Genomic DNA, 23,275 nt, shown 5'->3' on the forward strand with positions numbered 1-23,275 from the left:
ACAGCCTCTCGGAAATCAAAAGCAAGCCCAGCCTTACAAATTATCAAGACAGTAATTTACTGTCAGCTCAACTCTCCAAACACTGGAAGCGTCCTGCAAGCAAACTGCTCCCGTTCTTCCTCCAGCTCCCCAAAGACAGAAAACGTCTCTTGCAGCTTTGCCAGTGACAATCCCATGCAGCTCCAGGTGACAACGCAACCCCAACACAAAGAAACCAGCATCAACAGATGCTCTGCAGAACATTCATTTTCTAGGTTGGCTTTCTCTGCCACTAGAAATCTGCTTCCTGCAAAGTACACTTCATTCTTAACCACCACTCATAGCTACCTAAGGTCTCTCTCAACAAACACCACAGGACAGGTATTTGGTAAAGGAGATGTATATTTATTCACTTTACAAAGAGGGTGGTATTTAGTTGCAACAGCTCCATTTATAGACAAATATATTATTGTACATTATAGTGGTGAATGGCTCAAACCTTTACCGTGTTTTGCTCTTAAAAATGTGTTTGCACCACTTCAGCTTCTATTAGCTGAGCAAATAGCTGTCCTTGTTTTGCCACTGAGAGATTAAAAATCCGTACTAAAGGTATAGCTGTGCGCTAGATATTCACAAGCACTCACCTTCTCATTTCCCTGTGTTACTCCCCTCTCCCCACCCAACTCAACACGCTCTGTCCTCCGGGTTAGCATTAAACTCGTATACAGCCTCCATTAAAACAAAATTAGGAGCCAGTGATAATTCTAACGTCCTTTTGAAGCAGAAGAAAAGTCTTGATTTGTACATATAAAAGTCTTGAGTTCAAATTTGTTAAAAAAAGAAAGAGCCATCTTTAAGTCAGGCTGGCATTTAGATATCACCAAGGCATGGCTAAACCAATGGAGAAGGGGGTGGAAAGAAAAGAAATTCAGTAGAGAATTTAAATATTACAAAAATATCCTTTTTTTATCTTTTTTTTTTAAAAAAAAAGCAGCAGATGCCCACTTGCTACTGCTAACTGAAGCATGGAAAGAAGGTACAGACCAGTTGTCTTTGATCCTTGAATATCTGAAACAAATTCAATGTAAAGCTGAACCAAGTTTACCACACAAACATCGGTGGTGGATTTATTTCACTTGAGATACAAATGCGTGTCCACATGACAGGCATAATCTGACCATGAGGTGGAAGAAATGTTTCTATAAGTAAGCACAGGGAAATAGGGTGAGAGAAGGCTGGCATGGTTAAACATTCTGGATTCTGAAGCGCACAGTGCCCCACATGTGCCACTGCACACAGGCTGTGCAAGAGTCTGCACTCCCTATATGCAAACGTGGCATCTTTCAGCAAGATGATCCAGAATTAGAGAGTTTGGTGGCCCACTTGTTTAACTGGTAAAATTCTTTTGTGTTGTTATTCCTCTTCACTTTCATTTTCTGGTTCCAAATCAGAATCACCATTGATTTCCTTTTCAACAGTCATGTCTTGTTCATCAGACTGCTCCTCTCTTTCCTCATCTTCGTCCCAGTTTTCCTGGGGAAAAAAAATAAACAGGAACGTTTGAACCTTTGACAGTTACATCATTTCTGTTTCAAGCAAACAGGAGAAGATCTGGTCCAAGTGCACTTACATCAGAGTCTTTATCTGCAATCATCTCATCATCTGAGACTTCCTCCTCTGAGGATTCTGCAAAGAGAAAACAATCCCTCAGCCTGGAGAACAGACTTCAAAACGGCAACAAAGCCCAACCCCACATGCTGCTAAGTCTCCAAACTGTGCTATTTCAATTCCAAAACTACCTGAATCATAGAATCGTAGAATGGTAGGGTTAGAAGGGACCTTTAGAGATCATCTAGTCCAAACCCCCTGCAGAAGCAGGTCAACCTAGAGCAGGTCGCAATTCTTCAGTACCTGAAGAATCAATGATGTTTCCAATAAGGTTATACAGTACAAAGATGCAGTAAAAAAAGACCAAATTGGAAGTGTACATGCGCACACTGACATCCACTACTTTGATGTCCTGCTGACTTAAACATAAAAGTGTCCTGAGTGGATCTACCTAGCAGAAGGGCAGCTAACACTAGAAACTGAAGGCTGTCCATTAAAATTAAGCAACACACCGAACTTCTGAATAACTGATTCCTTAATTTGTGAAGCAAAGATGGGAGGGATGAAAGGAAACGAAAATGACAGAAGGACGAAACAACTAACTACAATACGTCCACATCATCAACCACTGACTCTCCCGACACAGACTTCCCACAGTGTCTCTACTTGAAGTTCATATGCTAACAGATAAGCACAGGAATGTGCCAAACAGCCAACAAGCACAGGGTGTCACGTGAATTCAGGAGCTGAGCCCCATTCACAGAGCATACAACACTTACCATCCTCGTATACTAGCTTTGCAGTCTGATTCACCTCAGCTACATCCTGAACTGCTTCCGACGCCGCAACCTGCGTGGAATTTGCAGATTAGCCTTAGATGCAATCATGTATTCCAACTTTGAGGAGCAACAGAACTCTTAGTAATGTAAATGAAGTCTACATCGAGTTTTATGCATTAATTTATAGCAGTAGTTTAACAGCCAAAGAAGTATGACAGACAAAGTAAAAATTTAGAGGACTCTGCTCTGAAGTGGCCCAGTACCTCCTAATTATTCCCCCCTAAAACTTTATGGGTTAGTACACGTTTGGCAGGAAAGAAAAAACATGTTACACTTCCCATGAGCAGGGACTGACCAGACAGCCAACTAACGTGTGCTCCTTGAAGAGCTATTAGTGAAGCTGTACAGCGGCTGAATCAAGTTCCCAGTGACAGATCCCATCAGATGTAATCCCACTAGGAGGTGAAATCTGCAAACGATACTTCTGCACATCCCATGTTATTTATCTGGAACTCACCTGGGTGACAAGAATGAAGAGTCTTCCGTGCAGACGTGAAAGCTTTTGCAAAGTTTTTACTCTGCTCTCCATTAACTGATAGAGCATTCCCAGCTGAGGAATAAGGTCTGGCAACTTGGGGGAAGGATAAACAAAGCTGTTAACCACCACATCACAAATGTCCTATTGTAAAATTTTTAAACTATTTTTGTACATTTGGGGCAAGCAATCCTTGCTCATGTTATTCTAAATGGAAAGGAGAGCTGAGGGTTCACAGAAACCACTTGCAGCCTGATCCATTAACATTTCACCATGTTCAGAAACATCATCTGCTTTCAAGACATGACAATTCTTATCCTTCTTTTCCTTCCCACAGTCACTGCTGTTAAGCAGGTGTCGCACTACTTGGAAAGCTGTGTATGTGGGAACTGAATATACACCAGTAGGAATGCAGCCTCAGCAAGGTGTGCAAGGGCTGATACACAGCACTCCTGGAATAAACGGGACAAAGCACTAACAGTGCCAAAATGCCTTTTTCTTTACCTAGCAAAGAGTACTTTATCCATCACTTGTAAGGTCAGACTGGACTCCAGAAGCTATGACATTACTTCCTACCCTGCCAACTTTGGCACCCTATAAATCCAGCCATGCCCAAGAGAGTCTCAAGATGAGCATTACAACAGCAAGGCAAACTTAGTTACGTAAGATTTAGCAACACAAGCTACATGACTCTTTGACAGTAATTTTGTTCCCTGACTCTCACAGGTGTGACATAACTTATCTTGGTTTGATTCTGGGATGGCTATAATTATGTCATGAATGACTAAGACAATTTATAGCCTATGTGCAGCAGTTCAACCAAAGTGGCAGAAGTACGGCCCTCTGCACATTGATCTGGGCACTGCAATAAGTAGAGAGCAGGAGACAAGATTCTTAAAGGCAGAACATAACATATATTCAAGCATTTACCTCTAGTTTTAGTTACATGCATTAGAATTAATGCAAAATACTTACTGTGGAAAGGTAGGACGCATGTAGAGTAAAAACAGATTTCAGCCATCGAACCATTAGAGAGGCACTGGAGGAGAAAAATAAAGAATGTCAAAGAGATATTGGCTGAGAAAACACTCATTTCACATTCTGGATGCTAAATTGTTCTATAGAGTGTTCCCTGTTCATTGTGTACTAAGATAAATGCAGTAGAAATACTTATAGTAATTTGGCTATCTAGAAAAGATACATAGGTAATTTGTTATAAAAACTACAGACATTTAGGTGAGGAACTAAACCAGACATGTTCAGAGGTCTGTGTTTCTCAAATCTTTTATGGGACATTTCAGTGAATAACAGATCAAAGCATGCTACTGTGCTCTCCAACTACAATAAGGGAAATTTTATTTTAAAATAAAAAAAACCACACAGACCAATCATCAAAAAACAACCAAACACAACTGAGGACAGCAAAGTTATCCTTACAGCAATATAACACAGGCACAGGGGGAAGAGTTGGGTTTGTTATTAAACACAACACCAGGAGATGTCTAAATACATAGTGATCGGGCCCACAGTGCCCATATTCTGGGACTCTGGATACTTTCTCAGGGTGATATGCTCATTTCAGGTATCCTTTTCCCTTCTCAATTCCACTTTGTCATCCTGACAAAGTGCTGCCTTAAGTTCCTCTTTGTACTCACAATTGGGTAGGAATTTTTACCTCAAGATGCTACAGCTGAATTAGTTACTATGGAAATCAATCACATAAGTGGAAGGAGAGATCATAATGCACATACTAGAAAAGTTTCAGGTGAAAACTTGTAGTCGAGTTGTCTCTTACCTATATGGATTGCCCTGCAATCTCTTCGTAAGCTAAAAGGACAAAAATAGTCAGGAATAAGTAACAAACACTTAACGAGTTTAAAAACCCAATGCTACATCCATGTGACAGCTCCAACATTGTTGCTCAAAGAGCTTCAGGCACTTGAAGTTTGCCAGGATAAACCATTGCCAGGATAAACCATTGCTAGGCTCCAGAATATTACATTGCTGGCTCTACCATCCCATATGTAGGCTGACAACTTGCAGAAGCAGAGTTTCAGTTTTCCAATAAAACTGGAGCTCTTTTTAACAGGCAATATATCCAGTGAAGCTCAAAGCTGGCAGGAATAAGTAGAAGGAAATTGCTTTTTTTACACATCTCTGTGTTTTTATCTGCTTTGTACAGCAGCTGTTAGGAAGTGGACAAGTTGGGGAAACAAGCGAAGGTAACAGTCAGGTAAAGGCTACTTCCCAGGACAAATCTCAGGCTCTGGATAAGACAGTTCTATGGTCATCTATCCATCCACTGAGATCATACAGCCAAACACTTGCACTGAGATCATCTGACAAAGGCCCTGCACCTCATTAATACAAGTCTAAGGAGGCATCATAACACATGCTTAAAGCAAGCCTTAGCATTCCAATCCAGGCCATCTGAATACTTCAGTTAAGATTAGTACCACTATCAAAAATTAAATCTTACTTGTGGCCAGTGCATTAAAATATGAGAAAACTCTAACCTTTACCTTACGTTATGTGATGTTCATGCAACAAGAGCAACTAACTGATGTTCAGCTGAAATAATGTCTAGATAAGGCTAAACATTAAAATATTGCTGTCCAAATACAGATTTTATTTAATAGCACTGAGTAAGCAGTTCAGAAGCCAAATCCCTTTAAAAATTGACAAAGTGATGTCACAAAGTTTAAATATAGCAACTGGGCTTCTGAGCTATCTTCAAAAGAAGAAAGAAATTGCCCCTCAATTTCCAAGTGCTATCTAAAACCCACTGCTCGAAGTCTAGATGCTACTTCTTTTTCTCCCATGTGAGTATCTAGCACATTTATGATCATGTAACTTGCTCTGGCTAGCACTGCCATTTTCATGCTTGAAATTATCATCCATTTTAATAGTTTAGAAGAGGTAATGATAATTGCCTGCCATGGACCAAACAAGCCTTCAGCTTAACCTCTTCCTTTTCTTTTCCCCACATAATCTTTTAAGATAATATTACATGATCTAATACTCTTCCTAGCTTTGGCAGTGGTACTCTTCTTCAGCCAGAGAAGATCTAACAGAGATAAATAAGAACACTTTCTGTCCTGTAAAACTACCAAACCAATTTAATTGCTAAAAATAGAGGCATATATCCTGGATTCTCCTCAGCTCAAATGCAAATTAAACGTGGCTTGTATAGCAGTACACAAAACATCATCTCTCTTACCTCATGCAGCAATGGAATGACAGCATGTATAGGCATTCTGGCTACTGTGTTCTTTATTACATTTTCCTTTCTTGTGTTAAGCACTCTCTGTTAAAGTAGAAAAATATGATCAGAGAATCATTCAGTTTTAACATGTGTATGAGAAATGAGTACAATCAAAAATTCATGGCTTTAAATGTCTTTCTACTCCACTACCTTTGTATGCTTAGGTGGGGATTATGAGTAAAAGATTTACTACAAAAAGCAGTTCCATTTTTCAAGTCAGCTTCAATTAACAGAAGAGGATACTTGATTAATTGACTTAAAACAAGCTAATGTTGCCTCTAGTCCACCTACTCCATGTTAGAAATGAAGCATCACGAGCAGATTAAAATCTCCCTGCTTATTTCCGTGCTTGACTTCTGTAAATAAATGCCTTTCAGCAGTATCTGCAACAAGTAATTTCAGAATCAAATTCCAAAGATTTCATTTCCCTGCCCCAGAACTCTTATTCCTTCCTAGTCTAAGTGCAACAGTACGCTTTCTGAGCTTTCTGTTGTCATTGGTGCACTTTTCAAACAGTGTCTACTCAGAAACTGTACACTCAGGAGATTAAGCACAGATTATGCTCCATCTCAAGCTTAAGGGAAGATGGCTGCATTAGTAACACTGCTAGTAAATCACCTAAACTGAAATTTCTTATAAACAGAAGTACCTCAAAGTTCACAGACTGACTCAGGAAGCAACACAAAAGTGATAACCTCTACTATCAGTTATAACACCTATGCCATTTGCCCTGGGCAGCAAACCAGCAAAAAGCAGCTGGGAGAAACAACAGGTCCTTGACTATTCAGGCTCTGAGTAGAGCTCCTCAGAAGTCTCAGTGAACAGATCAAAAACAGCACACAATGACCTTGTACCACTTACATTTAAGATTTCTGCATCGTTGCTCTCCAAGCCCTGAACCAGAAGCACTGCTAAGCTGTCTGTCTGCGGAAGGCCCCCGGGTGTCTTGACTTTGCTCACGTCGATATCCAGCGCCCCCAGGCGCTCCTCAATGCTCTCCTGCGGACAGAAAACAACAGCAGTGCTGTTTCAGTGCAGTTTCTCAGACACACCAGCTGAAAGCAAAGTACCTAACCTACAGCATTCCCTCTGCTGCTGATGGAACACAACATCAATTCCGCATATTCTTTATATGTACTGACAGAGAATAGCCTGAGAAAATAAGAAAATATGAAGTTTTTTGGCTGAAAAGTAGTACTATGCCTTACCACAGAGCAACAGACACAAGCGTGAGACAGTTCTGCAGGCACATTGTAAAACTGTGCATGGGCAAAGCACATGGGGCTTGAATGAGGGCGGGAAAAAAAGGCTTCTGAGCAGAGGGAAGTCTCTTGTACAAAAAGGGGATATCGCTAACCTTGCTTCCGTGCCAAATAAAGCAAGTTCAAGTTCACCCAAAGAAGTTACAATGATGATTTATGACTCTAGTTTCTCCATTATTGCAGTGTTTAGAAGAGGAAGCACTTTACCTCTGTCTCTCCTGGTTTCCTCTTGCTCTTCTTCTTCTCCTTTCCTGATGATGGAGTTTTGACAGCTGTACTATGTCCTGGAATGCCAGGCACTAGAACTTTGGTGTCTGAGTTCACAACAGGTGTCTTTACCTAGTAGACAAGAGATAACCACATTTGCATAAATTACTAATACTTTGAGCTTTCTTACAATTTCAAGTATTGATTTTATTCTGATACTCATACACATGTTAAAACCAGCCTGCCATAACTCATATTCTTGACATATACATTAGGAAAACCCTACATTTTTAAGAGTAATTAATAACCTCAAGTAACAGCTAGTTTTCATCATTAACTAAGGCAACAATCCCTTTGGAATCACCCGTTAATCATTTTTCTTGCAAGCTTTTTTCATAACACTCATTGAACTGTTTGTGTCCAACAAATATTTGGGTGTTTGCTAGCAACAGATGCCACCTGCACTAGTCAGGCCCATAAACCATACGATTAATTCAGCTTCCATTGGAAGGTAAGAGCTGATCATGACAGCAGCACAATGTAACAGTAAAAGGTAGTTACTATTCACTTCAGTCCCACCACCGATCCTCTTCTAGGGATTGCTCAGATGCAGAAGGCAGTGGTCTGAATTAGACTATGATCACAATGACAAACAGAGCAATCTTAGGCTATACCAAACAAGCTCTGGTCTCTATCTTCAACGAACACAAGAGAGATCCAATTCAAATGCAATACATTTAATAACTGTTTCCATGACCCACAGAGGATGTAAGGGAGTATGCCACTCTTAGAATATGAAGAATGCTACCCGCTATTTCAAGAACACTCAAACCACAGCGCTCCTGTGCAGGCCTTTTTTTGAAGTACCTGCTCAAAACTTGGGTACTTGTGAGAGCCTGAGTGCCCAATGAAGCAATGCAAGTAAGACTAATGTTTACAAATATCTAAATGGTGGGTGTCACAAGGATGGGGCATCCCTTTTTTCTGTTGTATCTAGGGACAGGACAAGGAGTAATGGAAAGAAGCTGGAACACAAAAAATTCCATTTAGACACAATAAAAAACTATTTCACTGTGAGGGAGAGGGAGCCCTGGCATGGGCTGCCCAGGGAGGGTGTGAAGTCTACTTCTCTAGAGACTGGACGCATTCCCGTGTGACCTGATCTAGGTGGACCTGCTTTGGCAGGGGGGTTGGACTAGATGATCTCTAGAGGTCCCTTCCAACCCCTACCTATTCTATGAAATATCTTCTACCACACTAAACAAAGCAACTTCCATATGTTGTGTGTGAGAGTCAAAAAAATTTATTTTCTAGCTCAAGATTTTTACCGTAGAACAGTAACCTCTTTGCTCACCATATTAATCACTGACCTTCTCCCCACAAGGCATGCTCAGACAGCCAAGAGAAATGCGTCTTCACTGGAATTCAGTAAAAAGCGAAACCAAGGTGGGTATCATCACTGCATGCCAGGGAGCTCCTACACCTCTCACTGCATCTCAGGCTCTGCTACCCTTCAGCTCCAGGACTCAGGAATCGGTACAAAACCCTGCCTGACCAATGGAGCACTAGATCCATTTGGTAATTTGACGGTTAGAAAAACAGCGCTGTCTGCTCACTTCACTCATCCTGTGTTTCAAATCTTCAAGGCCCTGAACACGCACACCAATTAAGAGCTTCACAGCCTGTCTCTAAACCCCCAGGGGATCCTGCATGACAGAAAAAGGTGGCAGGTGGCCTTAGTGAACACCTAAGTGTTGAGCTCACATTCCCAGGTGCCATATGCCTGTGAGGAAGAACACACGAAGGCCATCTCAACAAAGAGCTAAAAGGACCTGCCCTTTAAGGCTCCATTACAATTTATTTAGACTCTAAAACAAAGACATCCCTACTTCACCCCAAACCATCAGCGTCAAAGAGACTGTACACTTTGTCAGGTTCTAGGAGAGAGCTGATCTCAGAAAAAAAGCCAAGGACTAGTCCCATCCATCAAGAAGACCTGTTGAGAACAACACTTGCTGAGCTACAGGAGAGGAACTGTGCAGGAGGGTACACTAGGACTCCCTGTGGTCACAAAGCACACTCTACCCTCACTTGCCTGGGCACTACAGACACTCACAGCTACCACAGCAGCTCTGAGCAGATCCAAACAGAAATCCAACCTCTTTTAAAAAGAGTGCAGTGAATTCTACCATTTTCAAAGTAAAACAAGAGGTGCAACAAAACTGCATTTCACACAAAGCTCACCTTTGTCAGAGCAACATCTGTTTTAAGTGACAACACTTTCTGGATGTCCCGTATCAAACATACGTGGGATTCAGTGGTGTTCAAAGACTGAAAAGACAGGAACAAAACCAGTTAATATATTTGAGATTCATCCCCTCAATTCATTATGCTACTGAAAGAGAGAACAAATTCCAGAGGTATATAGTAGAAATAACTCTTTTTCCACTCTAAAACAGCAGCTGCTTTGCATACCTGCCTTTTGTTACCAGATCTCTGTACTCTCCAAAGAGACTCACATAGGTAAATTGAAACAGTATTAAAAATAGCTTCAATGGCCTAACTCAGTAACAGGTTAAACGGCAAGAAAGAGCCAGCAGTGATGTCAAGTTGTATTTTAACTGAAAGATGTAAGACTACAAATTGCCTTTCTAAATAGCTCAGGGATAAAAGTCACAGCTCCCAGAAAACAGGAAAGGAGTGTGTCTTGTTATACATTTTCAAGAAAGTTAAAAAAACAACTCTCCAACTGAGAGCAGCATACAGTCCAAATCACAAAATCTACAACACCTCCAGTAAGTTTTACATACCACTTTCTCTATGATGGGCTGTAAGGTGTTTCCATACACAAGCAGCAGAGACTGTTTGTCTGCGCAAAATGCAGCTGCTAGAATAGGGACTGGTTTTGGTGTGGAGTCTCCATCACTTCCAGGCGTTGCTATCTGGACAGTACAGTTTGATGTTAAGGGTTTTTTGCAATAACTGAAAAATAATTAGAAAAAAACAAAAAGAATGAAAAAAATCCCAAGATGTGTAGCTTAAACACTCCCATATCTTGCACACCTAAGCACCTGTCATTAGAAGGTGTTCAGCAAATTCAGTCAGTTTACATCCTTTACAGATGGCTAAGATGAGGTACAGACACAAAATCTTGGCTAAAGCAATATTCAATACCCAAATGGAGCACAGTCCCAAACAATTAAATTCTCAAAAAATGTGTCCAGTTACCAGCTGGTAAAGAACCAGCTGGAACCTGGTTTATGAACAGCCAGAACAGCTTAAAGGCGGCAGCATGACAAGATTGAACTTTGCCTTACAGTAATCCCAGACCATTCCCTCAATACCCTCGAGATGAATACTAACTTACCCATTTAAGATATGTTCAAACAAATGCAACTGTCCATCTCTGCACACAACTGCTAACTTCACAGGCTGAAAGAAGCCACAGTAAAAGATTTTAATTAGATCAAAGGGAAAACCTCTCATAACTACAGGATATCAAGATACAGCTGCCGAGCTACGATTGGACTTTTTTCAGTAACTGAACACTTTGAAGATAAAATTAAACCCCTAAGGAAGGTCAAAGACACTAACATCTCAGTAACATTTCGTACAACTATTAGATAACTCTGGACCACTATAGATTGATCCAAATTCAAACAGTTTGCACAACAGCAGACATATGTCATCATAAGCAGCACAGTGCTAAAAATATGTCTAGAGGCACAAGTCTATGAAGGCGTAGACATTGTAAATATGCTTTGAGGAAAGAAACTGAGATGAGTGCTCTGAGCAAGTCAGGCAGGTGTACATTATGGAATACTCTTCTCTCCAATATCTGCAGTAAGAGAGCACAACTGGCAATATTAGAAAAATACAGCCATGTAATACTGCTTTTAGACAAGGAATCTAAAAGACAGCAGGAGAAGAATATTTCAAATAATTACCAAAACAGTTTGTGACCATGTTTCACAAGACAACTACTTTGAAAGTCCTGTACTTGCTGAAATTGAGAGACTTAAAGCAACAGTATGCATTCCCTAACTCATTAAAGGTTAGTTAATTCAAAATGCATTTACACTGACAAAACCACCTGAGATCAGAAGAACAGGACTATAGCCAAACTCAGTTTTTAAAAATAACTTATTTTGTGGTTTTTGCTGCCAAGTTCTAACAACAATATTGATAACTTTTTCCAAATAGGAAATAAATGCTATTTCTGCCATGACAAGCAAAATTTCACAAGAAAACACTAAATTTGCACTTAGTAGCTTTGGAAATTAGTATTTAAAAGAATTAGCTTTATAAATGCACCTGTAATAAAAATGTTTATACCTGTGAACTGGCATTTAGATCTCATCTCTACATAACAGAACCCAAATATCAACCAAGCTTCTGTCTTTACACTCTTAAAACGAAGCTGATGTGACAACTGAAAAACAACTGAACACCTTTAGTTACAAGCTACTGCTCCTACCTCTTCTTTGACTTCTGATACAGTCAGGTCAATAAAAGTTGGTTCATCTGTTACTGTGAAAGACATGACAGCATTCTTTTCTTTCCTATCTGATCTGATCTGCCTGGAAGACACAAACAGCACACATTATTTACCAGAGCACAAGCAGTCCTCTCTGAACCTGACAAGCACTATAAACCTCATAAGTCACCAGCAACTGTGGTAGTATCCACCCCACAAAAAGGAAAAAAATACTCATGCTGCAATTTCAGTTTTTAGCTTAGAAACTGAAACTGTATTCCAAGTGCAAAGTATCTAGCAAGTGAAATTTAGCAATAAAATTATCATAAACCTTATAGTAAGCAAAAACAACAAGGAAGCCTATTACAGAGTATGTTCTTGGCATACACTAGTGATTCAAATGGCAACTGGAAGTATGCTCAGACATAGCCAAAAAAATTTATATCTTCATTCAACAATCAGTTAGTTGAATGCACAATTTAAGAGATCATCACTGCATTTCTCAGAAATGCCCCTTCTGCTTAACCTTCTGTCTAATCACAGAGTTCAGAACATACTCGAGCCTATCCTCAATACTGATGATAATCAACGCTACAGATTATGAAAGGCTTACATACCATACACTCAGTAATCGGTCATGTATAGCTCCAGACAAAAAATAAAGCCCTGTAATTCCATCAAAGGGCTTACTTTCATTCATAGGTTTCACCGTCGTAAACATTAATGATGACACTGACGTAGCATGGCCTGTGAAATGCTAAGGGGGAAAAAAAAAGCCTTTCAGTGATTTATATAAGCAGTCACATGGCAAAAATTAAACCAAAGAACATCAGGAAAGATTCAATGCTTACTAAGTCAACAAGAACATTTCAATGATTTTTTTTTTTTACTAGTGATTGGTTTCCCTGCATCTCTGTATTTCAAGGAAACTTTTTCTGACCCTCCAGATATTTACCATAATTTCAGAAGTTAGATGGGGAATCAAAGGCAAATTCACTGGTACAAAGTCCTGGCAAAAGAAATTACATCCACCTATACTGCTCTTACCAAAAGAGGGCACTTCCCCACCCCCACTCCCAATTTTACACTTTCTCAATTAAACTAAATTCAGAGTTTCATTCTCAACTGCAAGATGAACACAAAGGCCTGCTGACATACTAAGGCTGTTCAAACCCCACTCTCCCTCCCCAAAATAATCAGTTCTTAAATCTGCTTTTCTATACCATGGTTTTGGTCATAACAGGATGCAAACATAAACAGTAGCTGCCATGTGCCAGTAAGCCCACAGTAACAGCTCAAGCATAGACACTTACCTGGCAGCAAGTACCAGGAGATTCAGAGATCCAGACTAGCCAAGTCCTACATACCAGCAGGCAAAAGAACTTGAGCCCTGCTCAAGGAACAACGAGGGGTTTGCTCCTACACCTTCCAACTGTTTCAACAGCAAAACTTATCATGCTACCAGTTACATGAAGTTCAGCAAAGAAATCTGAAGGCTTAACACAAATTCCTCCTTGAAAAGTCAGCCAGCTCACGCACAAACCCATGCCAGCAGTAACTAATACCATGGTGAACTGGTTTCTCCATCTAGAAGGGCATCCGAAAGGGACCAAGTAAAAAAAGCAGTACATCCAGCTTTCTGCCACAGGCTTGAGAAAGGGTGCTGGTAACATGCTCAGACACAGCCAAGGAATTCAACGTCCTCATTCAACTGTCAGTAAGTTGAAACCACAGTTGAGGGTATCATCACAGCAACAGCTTCCAGCAATCCCAAAACTGCCCCAACTGTCTCCTCACACCCAGGGAAATTTCCAGATATCCATCCTATCAGGAATCACTAGATAAGTGAAGTCATCGATCAAGAAGGGTACTTCTTTGCATCTAGTTTAACAAGGTTACTTACTCTGTAGACTTCTTTGGTCTCCAGGTCCCACAGTTTTATAGTTCTACCAGCTGACAGCAGCATTTTCCCATCTGGACTGATGCATAGAGAGGTGACACTGCTATTGTCGCCTTTCCACTTGCTAGAATTTGTATGGAGAGGTTTTGTCCAAAGGGAGAAAGAAGGAGATATTGAAAAAACAGCACACATTAGCATAATCTCAAAATGTACAACCACCATGCTGAAGAATTTAAAGAAAAAAATATTTTAAAAAAAATAATAATTTAAGCAATCAAAAGTGAGGTTAAAGCTACTCTGATTCCGCTCCTCTCTTTCAAACCAGTTTACACAAAAATACATCAACTCAAAAATGGAAAGCTATTTAATAGCAAACAAATGTTACCTTTAAAATATCTTTAAAATATCTGCCTATTTTGTTCTTAATTCCTCTCTCAAATTTCTCTGTTACCCAAACAGGGTAAGAGGAGTCACAACCATTTTAAGACCCACACCCAAAAGGCTTACATCAATCCACTCAGAAAAGCCTTCTCAGAGTTGCGAGGCTCATTCAGTTCTAAGTCTTCTTCCCAAGTCTGTCAACAACACTGACAATAACAAACTTCAGCTTAAAGGTCTATGGCACAAAGTACTACTTTAAAAAAAAAAAAAAAAAAAGAAAGATGCTGTCATGAAGAGCTTGCATCTTCTTTCAAGGAGTCCAAGTACTGAACATTTCTCACAGGACAAAATTGCAAGGAAAGCATCAACACAAACTTCTCACATTCAGGAAGTACCCTGCAACCTGTCACATCCTCACAAAGCTCATTTAATGTATCACTTTTGATTTCATTTCCTAGAAGTTGAAAGTTTTAATGCCCACAGACTTGACACACAACATTATACTCTACAGAAAGTATAACGAGACTTTGTATTCTGTTACAAAGGAAAGGTCAGAACTAAGTATTTCAAACCATTTAATGACTTAAACCCAAGAAGGTATTTTTAAATGTAGTAAAAAGACTACTGTAAACTGGACTTCAGAACATAAAACACAGCAAAAAAAAAGCATCAGTTTTTACTTTGGATACTCTTTATTTAATTTTACAGAACAGAGTTTTAAACAGGATATTGTGATACAAGAGGCTGCCTCTGAGTATTCACAGTATTAAGATATGAAAAAGCCACAACCAGAGAAACAAGAAGTTATCCAGAATGTTTTAGATTATTTCTCTCCACAACTGTCTTGGTGGATGAGAAGAGCTACATATCCCACTTCAGTTGACTTTAGCAATGCTTTTGACAACATCTTACTTAGTACCCTTGCAGACAAACTGGATATATATTATATATACTGAATGGATGGACTCTAAGGAAAGGTAACATCACAGAGTTCAAACAGTCGGTACTAAGTCCAGCTGGTGGTCAGTTACTGATGTCACTTCCTAAAGACATCAGGATACTGTTTAAAATTGTCCAGGTCTTCATTAATGACCTCAAAACAGGTCAAAACAAACATATAACAAGTTCACATACAATACTGAATTACTGAGAGCAGCTGATAGGGCAGACGCCAGGGCAGTCACGTGGGGGCATCTCAGCAGGCTTGAGAAATAGGCTGTCAGAATCTCAGAGCTCAAAGGAAAAGGTACAGTCCTGCATGTGGGATGGAAAAATCCTAGTGCAGGCTAGGGACAAATGGCTAGAAGGTAGTTTTGCAGAAAAGCAAGCTTGCGGTCCTCAGTCAAGTTCACAACATGAGTAAATAGAGAGTCTTGTGGCAATGAGGTCAACTACAAATGGATTTGCATTAGCTAGAGTGCAGTCAGTGGGTCAAGGAAACTGATTCTTCTCCGCTGCGCAGCACTTTTAAAACTGCACCTGAGTACTAGATTCAGTTGGGAGAAAGTCAGGGATATAGTGGAGTAAATCCAGTGGAAGGCCACAAAGGCAGTTTAGTGACTAGAGCACATAATGCAAGAAGAAAAGCAACTAGGTGTGTTGAATCTTCAGAAGAGAAGGCTAGAGGGAGATTTTATGGCCATCTTCTGATACTTTATGTCAAGGTCTCAATACAACCTAAGGATGCATGTCTTTCCTAGGGACACCAAAGAGACTACCAATAACAGGCTGTCTGTAGTGCTCACACCAACTTTAACACAACTGACAGAGCAGCAGTTAGAGTAACACAAGAGAATGTTATAAAAAAGAAACAACAGCATAAGAGAAGGGTCAAGGTGACATCACATGCTAGGCTTTTACTTAAGATAACCAAGATCATTAATAAAACTCTTGATTTCTTCTTCAAAGTTCAAAAACAGTTTGACTTCATTACAAAATAATGCCTACACCAGACACCTTGTTTCTCTGCACTAAGCTCTATTTTGCTCTACAGTACTTTTAAACAGTAGCAGCCTGCTCAGACAGCCAAGTGGAACTGTCACCACTGCACATCAGTAGTAAGCGAAACCAAATGGGTTATCATCACAGCAAGGCTCTAAGCAGAGCTGGGTGCACGTAACTGATTTAATGGCGATGAGATGTCCCAGTATCTATCTGCTCTCGCGTATCGTTAAGGATATTTTCTAGACTTTAGATTTTTACAGCATCACACGTGACTGGAAATCCATGTCCCACTAGAAATTAACACTGAGGGACCTGAATCCCTCTCAGAGCAGTGACTCGTTTCATTCAGTCTTTCTAGTGCACAGAGGAAGAAATTAAACTATGACAATTACTCTTTTAAAGTGGTTTTATTAAGGGATAAATCTCAGAAGAATAATATCCCAGACATTTTTGTACAGAGGGCATGAAGCCTGGATAGCAGAGTGCAGCATTTCCAACAGGGCCTCACTAAAACTTTTGAGGGAGGAAAATTTAGCTGAACCAATTTGGCTGAAAACCATCACCACTTACCACTTTACTTTGCAGGTCTGTGTGTTCCATTCCACAATGTGTTTGTCGTCTGAACAGCTATACAAGCAGCAGTTGTCTTGATGCCATCTCACACAGTTTACTTTATTGTCATGACCACCATCCTAGAAAAGGTAAAAGAGGGTCAACTCAATAAATAAAGAAGTCTTGACTACCGAGTCTTCCCCACACCAGTGTGAACCAACTGATCTTCTGAGAACTAAATTCAAATCACTGGCAATCTGATGAGAGAGTGTGGGTTTAAAGACCAATATACATACACAGTTACCTAAATTAAAGATTTTTCATATTTTGCTATGTACAAGTATTTGAATTAATTCTTGTTCTCACACTTCACATAAAAGAATTGTTCTGCCCACTATTTTTTATACACACAGACAAACAAGGCTAACAGTATGAAATTTCCTTAAAGGAAAAGCTAGCACATACCTTTTGCTAACTGACTTCTAAGTGCCTGCTTGCTTAAGTACATTCGGAGATAAGTGGCGTTCCCACTTTGTACTCAGCATTCAAAAGCAAGTTATCAGCAGATCAGAAGACCCTAAAATGGGGTATCATTCACTTAACAACAAAAAAATCTCTGCATCTTAAACATACCCTTTAACTGTTTAAGAAAATATTTCCTGGAGTTCATAAAATTTCACTATTTGAATCAGCATCAGCCAGCTCAGACTACCCCTAAAAGCGTCACTGCAAACCAACCAGCTTGGAGCAAGACTAAGTCACAGCAAGACATTCTGTTCAATAAGGACAGCTAAAAGTGACAGCTCTGGAGTACCTTTTTTTCTTTTTACAAAAAAAAGGTCCACTTAAATATAAGAAAAAACTATTTCACTGTTCAGGTGAGGGAGCCCTGGCACAGGCTGCCCAGGGAGGGTGTGGAGTCTCCTTCCCTGGAGGTCTTGAAGACCCATCTGGACATGTTCTTATGTGATCTGATCTAGGTGAATCTGCTTCTGCAGGGGGGGTGGACTAGATGATCTCTAAAGGTCCCTTCCAACCCCTACCATTCTATGATAGGTTGAATTAAAAAGTACTCACCAAGTAACATCTGCTATCCTGCTCCTAGAAAACAGTAACCCCTGTTTTCAGATCAACTGAAACTGTAAATTTTTACCTGAAACTCCTTCACTTTGTTCATAGTTTTCAGGCATAAATGCAAGTTTTCCATAAATTCATGTACTCATTAGCTGGTGTCACTTGCATGTATTTTAAGAATTATAAATTTCTCTAAATTCATGTACATTTATCACCCTACAAATGACTAACAGTTTAGAAGCAAAAGTCCAAGTATCTCAAATACACTTGCACAGGGATTTACAGATTTGTTTTGCTTGTACCCCAAGACTAAAACCAAGGTACTTGGTTTTGAGTAATAGGGAAGTTATAAAAGAGAAAGGAAAAACAAAAATCAGCATGTCTCATGTGGGAAAGATCAAGTGCTGAGGCAGCTCAAAAGCTTACACAAGGGAGATAAGTTTAAAGAAAAGCCCATTAAAAAGACACCTTCTCAGTGAGTCAATGAGTGTTTCAGTCCTGTTCTCCGCTTTTTCAATGCTGCACAGGAGCTGAGGGTATAACACTCCCTTACAAGACTTAACTCTTCAGTTAAACAATTCATCATTACCATTATATTCAATGCTAAATAACAAATCCATGCATCATGTTAAGACATGGCTTTAACTTCAAAAACAATATTTCTAAACACATACATACTGCCAACAACAGAAGAAGCACCCCTCGAAGACTGCCAAGCACCTGAATTACTATGCCTCCAGCCATACATGCAGCTATTAATAAAAAGAAAAAAAATCTAAATAATAAGGTTAGTTTATTCCATTTCTGAGCAGCACCAAGAACAGCTTTGAACTGACCGAAACCATAAGCATTCAGTAGCATGTGAAGGGTGTATTACTTACTAGCTTGCTGTGTAATTCTCCTTTTACTGTGCTGTACAACAAAATGCTACCAACTGCTGTACCAATAGCCAGGATATCTAACTGCTTGTCCACTTCTGCAACTTCAGACTTCCGTTTTTTCCTCTGGGGGCCATCCTGGAAAATCAAAGAAGATAAAACATCAATTACATTAGTCTGACCAGCCCATCTCGGTGTTAAAGCAGAAGGGAAAAAAATGTCTGTAAGCCTGAGACCCAGTCAGCCAGCACAAATTCTGCCAAGATACAAAATGAAGGCACCAAGGGGCACAGCAACCCAGAGACTCATCTTGTAATTCTTTACAAGGTAATGAAGTTGCTATGAGTCACTTGCATTTGGTGGAGGCCATTTTGCCATCCTAGAGACTACAGACATGAGGGGAAAAAAAATACACAGGTTTTTCACAGAGTTTGTGTCCCAGAAGCAGACTAACACAATCAGAATACTTCATCTACAAGGTGGAAACGCTGTATCAAGAATGGTCAGTTCATTTATTATCAAAAGCTATTCGGAAGAGTCTTGTCAACATTAAGTATTCATAGTGCTTGTTAAAAAGAAAGTGCTACCCCTACTCCACAGAGGGAAACAACCAGGATTTGAGCCAAGAGCCCTGCTCAAGTCCTGTCACCAGTACCACACAACCTTCTATGATCAGGAAATTCTTAAGTCCTCACTCTCTTGCTTTGCAAGTGTTATCAACCACATCAAGGATGGATTTACTTTACCTCTCTTGAACAAACATGGGTGAATGCAGCACATCACTATGCAGGGAAGAAGAAATAAAAGTGGCTCTTGAGTATGTGAAACTAAAGTAAAGAGGGCAGAAGATGTCGCTACATTTCTTCTCACCAGGTTAATCCCATACAACCAATCACACATACACACAAAAGAAAAACCATTCAAGGTCTTCAGAAGAATCATCCCTAATGCTACTGACAGACCTTCTGAAAGGAGAAGTGTTTTTGCTTAGACCAATAGATACCAAAATGTTATAAAGTACCTAAATGAAAAGCAGGCTCTTGCAAAAAACCCAAACCACCATTTTTTTCGCAAGAATTTGGTTAGGATTTATCTTTCCTGGGAAATAAAAGTGTTTATAAAATATGACAAAAACATAGGTGCTGAGAAATCATCACAGTTGCAAAGCACAATCAAGTAAATCAACCAGGTTTTAAGACAATATACCAGAAAAAACTGAACTAAATGTTTGGCAGCATTGCCAACTAAACTGATGTCTGTCATGTAAAGACATGGGCCACATAGTGGAGCTGCAAGTAGAGGTTATGTGTTTTGTGGTATTTTTCAATCTCGAAGTAGTTTTACTATTACCCCACATACCTTCACTGCAAAGCAAAATCACAATAAAGAACAGGTTTCATTCTCTTCTCTTGCACAAATCTTTTAACTAAAATTTGCTCATCCTCCATTTCAGTTTGTTATGGCAAAATTCCTCTGGAACAACCCAAAGGTATAAGAAAATTTCCACTCAAGTCCATAGTTACTTCCATGTCAAGAGGAAAGCTAGAGGCCATGAAGGTTTTTCCCATTATTTTTTCCATGCACGTTTCTTGACTGACCACCCCTTATCACCATTATTGGTGGGGCATTCTGTCAGAAACTTTTGCATGAAATAAAGGCCAGTGAGACCTTAAATATAAGGGGTCATATTTAAGACTATTCTGTTTTCATGGATAGGATAGGGAAGCTGAACTATGCCAAACATCGGTTTCCTTCGTTTTGGGGTTTTTTTCTCCAGATTTATGGAAACTCAAGCTTATTCAGAAGTTCTTAACTTTAACTGAAAAAGCAGTGTTTTAATCAGTAGAGATGGCTAAAAAGGGTTATTTGAAAAGGGGCTGTGCATGTATTTTTCCATAATATTCTTACTTAAGGAAGTCAGTCACTGAGATTTCTTTTTTTAAAAAGCAGAAATCTACTGCTCACTTGTGAAGTGAAGCACTTAAAATGCTGAAATGAGGTAAAGCCTGAAGAGTCTTGAGAGTTGAAGACAACAGAGCGGCCGCAGCTTATTAGGAAGAAAGTGGAAGAAGGTATTTTGAAAGACAGGGGTCCACACACTCTTGCACAAGGCACCACTTCAGGGAGCAGGAGCTGGTGAACACCACGAGCAGGAAGCACTGACACTGCAAAAGCACGTGTGCAGGTAACATCCCAACAAGCCACGTCTGCATCAGCAATTCCAAGGCCTGCACTTCAAAACTTAATTTCTGATACTCCCCTGTAACATGTCCTTCATTTACATGGCAACAGTCCAAAACATACTTAGTTTAGGTATTACTTGGCCAAACACCATTTATAGGTATCTAGTGATACAGTTTTATTCATGAACACCAGATGTACTACCTAGACATGTCAACTCTCTGTTTAAAAAAAAGAGGACTAAATAAGGTTGGAAAAAAGCACATTCTATATGGTACATTTGGCAGAACTATCACAGCTTCAGTTTTTCAGTTCAGTCTAAGGACAAACTAATGAATTAAGCTTATGGCATAATTACTCCAAGAAACAGTATGTCTTCCAGCTCCACTTGAAAACATACCAACTTTCAAGCAGCAGGCAGCATTCAAACTACTGGAATAATTAGAATTAGAAGCAGGCAAATGCTGTCTTGATTACATCCATTTTCTATATAAGCTTAATGCAGGTTAAATTGGAGCTGTTGCGGGTTTTAGGAGCGAGTCTCTACAAAATGGTTAGTTTTAAAAAGTCACTTGGAAACCCTCCTGTGCTTAACTTACGGCACCACAGCAGTGCGCTATGTTCACTTAAGTTTTATTTCACACAGGATAGATGAACTCCATTTTCACATGTCAGTTTAAGGGCAATGAACACACACAGCCCTGCAATTCACATATGTATCCTTTTTTCTTCCAGGTTACACGACAAGTGAACAGCTTAAGGTCAATCCAAAACTAACACTTTCTGCTACATTCTTCAAATGGGGAGTTTTCAAAGTTCAGACACTACACTGCTCAAATGAGAAAAATCAGTCAATCTTGTCTTCCATTGGATTGGAAATCTGTCTGTTAAGCATTTTGAAATACTTCCTACACTATTTCAAAAACACTAAATTGTTGATACATTAAAAGCATTTTTAAAAGTCCTTCCTACTTCTTATGACAAAGGGGGTGGATTTCACATACTTTAACTAAGGAGTTTTTTTGGGGAAACGTAACGTTTTAGCTAAAGAAAATAGGTTTACTTCAACACAAAGAGGATTAAAAGGTACCTTACTGTACACATCCCAGATATTTTCAGGTCCAGTGTTCTCCTGAGGTGAAGTTAAATAAAACAAATTCAAGATGGAGAACATCCAAGCCCTCTGATGTGTGCTCTGAATAAAGCTACTGAATACCTTCTTGCAGGATTCCTGAGCTCGGGAAGGCACGTCACGGACAGCGTAGCAGCTTGCATGGAAATATTTCCAAGGGTAAGGAAGTGTGGAGAAATACTGTCTTTACTGGAACACGAACTGTACATAAGCTAAGTGGATGCACAGCAGTCGACCTGCTCTGTCACATCACCTTTTTGATTAAGGTGAGACGTGTCATGAAGTAACATACCTCGCTCCTTCAAGGAAGGCTTCTTCCATGGAGGTTATACGAAAGATAAACGATTTTACACAGTCAGCGCTTTTGTCACTAGCCCTCCTCCCTTTTTCTTTTTGTTTAAAAAAAAAATATTAATGCAATCCCCAGGGCCGCTTCCCCCACCAACACGTGAAATTTGCTTCGCTAAGCGCCATCCTACGATGCTCCTCTGAGGGGAGCGGCGTCCCTCCACCCCGGGGAACACGTGGACATGCCCCAAGTACCGTGAGGAGGTTCCGCGGCCGAACCCCGTGGAGCTCCGATCCCTTCCACGGGACTGTTACCCCATTAGCTTTCCCCGCTCCCCCTCCGAGACGCCGCGCCTCCGCTCCCCGGCCTGCCGGGCCACGCCGACCCCCGCCACATGGCGCCGGGAGGGCGGGGTGAAGCCGAGCGGGCCGCGGCCACGCGTCGGGGCTGCTCGGGGCGCCGCCGACCCCATCCCCGCCGGCCCTTTCCCACAGCGTATCCCCCCGCCTCCTCTCACCCCCTGCCCGTACCTTGCTGGGGGGCGGGCGTCCCCCCGGCGGGGCCCAGGCCAGGCACGTACAGGCAGCGCTGAGATGGGCGGAGGGCACGTATTCGTGCTGCAAGCGGCTGTTAGCCGTCTCCCACACTCGCAGCCGCCCATCTGAACCGGAGATGGCGAAGAAACGCCGGTCGCGGGGGGAGAAAGCGCAAAGGGCCCGCGCCGCCGCCGCCTCCCCGCCGCACGCTGCCGCCGCCATGGCGCTCCTCGCCCGGCCCCTCCGCGCCGGCGCACGCACCGCCCGCGTGCTCCCCGCGCGCGCCTGCGTCGCCC

At 40.7% G+C, this 23,275-nt stretch overlaps 1 protein-coding gene and 4 non-coding genes across 6 annotated transcripts; all 5 read right to left on the reverse strand.

The window, feature by feature from the left end:
• Window positions 1-1,075: 1,075 nt before the first annotated feature.
• On the reverse strand, window positions 1,076-23,215 carry WDR43 (WD repeat domain 43). Of its 2 annotated transcripts, none has more exons than XM_061991543.1 (18): window positions 22,974-23,215; window positions 18,845-18,979; window positions 16,908-17,029; window positions 14,016-14,136; window positions 12,730-12,869; window positions 12,113-12,215; window positions 11,003-11,067; window positions 10,446-10,617; window positions 9,880-9,966; window positions 7,636-7,767; window positions 7,028-7,165; window positions 6,122-6,208; window positions 4,697-4,728; window positions 3,877-3,940; window positions 2,884-2,997; window positions 2,367-2,436; window positions 1,610-1,665; window positions 1,076-1,512 (listed from the first exon to the last, which is right to left on the reverse strand). In XM_061991543.1, exons 1-18 carry the CDS (start codon window positions 23,199-23,201, stop codon window positions 1,393-1,395), a joined length of 1,986 nt encoding a protein of 661 aa, XP_061847527.1. In that variant the 5' UTR covers window positions 23,202-23,215; the 3' UTR covers window positions 1,076-1,392. The 2 variants fall into 2 exon arrangements, with proteins under 2 accessions (XP_061847527.1, XP_061847528.1); XM_061991544.1 differs by lacking the exon at window positions 22,974-23,215 and adding an exon at window positions 22,113-22,733.
• On the reverse strand, window positions 9,022-9,100 carry LOC133625044 (small nucleolar RNA SNORD53/SNORD92). The gene has a single exon (XR_009818342.1). It is a non-coding gene; the product is annotated as a small nucleolar RNA SNORD53/SNORD92 (small nucleolar RNA).
• On the reverse strand, window positions 12,528-12,611 carry LOC133625047 (small nucleolar RNA SNORD53/SNORD92). Its single transcript, XR_009818345.1, has one exon. It is a non-coding gene; the product is annotated as a small nucleolar RNA SNORD53/SNORD92 (small nucleolar RNA).
• LOC133625046 (small nucleolar RNA SNORD53/SNORD92) lies at window positions 13,784-13,867 on the reverse strand. The gene has a single exon (XR_009818344.1). It is a non-coding gene; the product is annotated as a small nucleolar RNA SNORD53/SNORD92 (small nucleolar RNA).
• LOC133625045 (small nucleolar RNA SNORD53/SNORD92) lies at window positions 16,407-16,484 on the reverse strand. The gene has a single exon (XR_009818343.1). It is a non-coding gene; the product is annotated as a small nucleolar RNA SNORD53/SNORD92 (small nucleolar RNA).
• Window positions 23,216-23,275: the final 60 nt, after the last annotated feature.

This window comes from Colius striatus, chromosome 2 (genome assembly GCF_028858725.1).
Source record: "Colius striatus isolate bColStr4 chromosome 2, bColStr4.1.hap1, whole genome shotgun sequence".
NCBI classification, from domain to species: domain Eukaryota; kingdom Metazoa; phylum Chordata; class Aves; order Coliiformes; family Coliidae; genus Colius; species Colius striatus.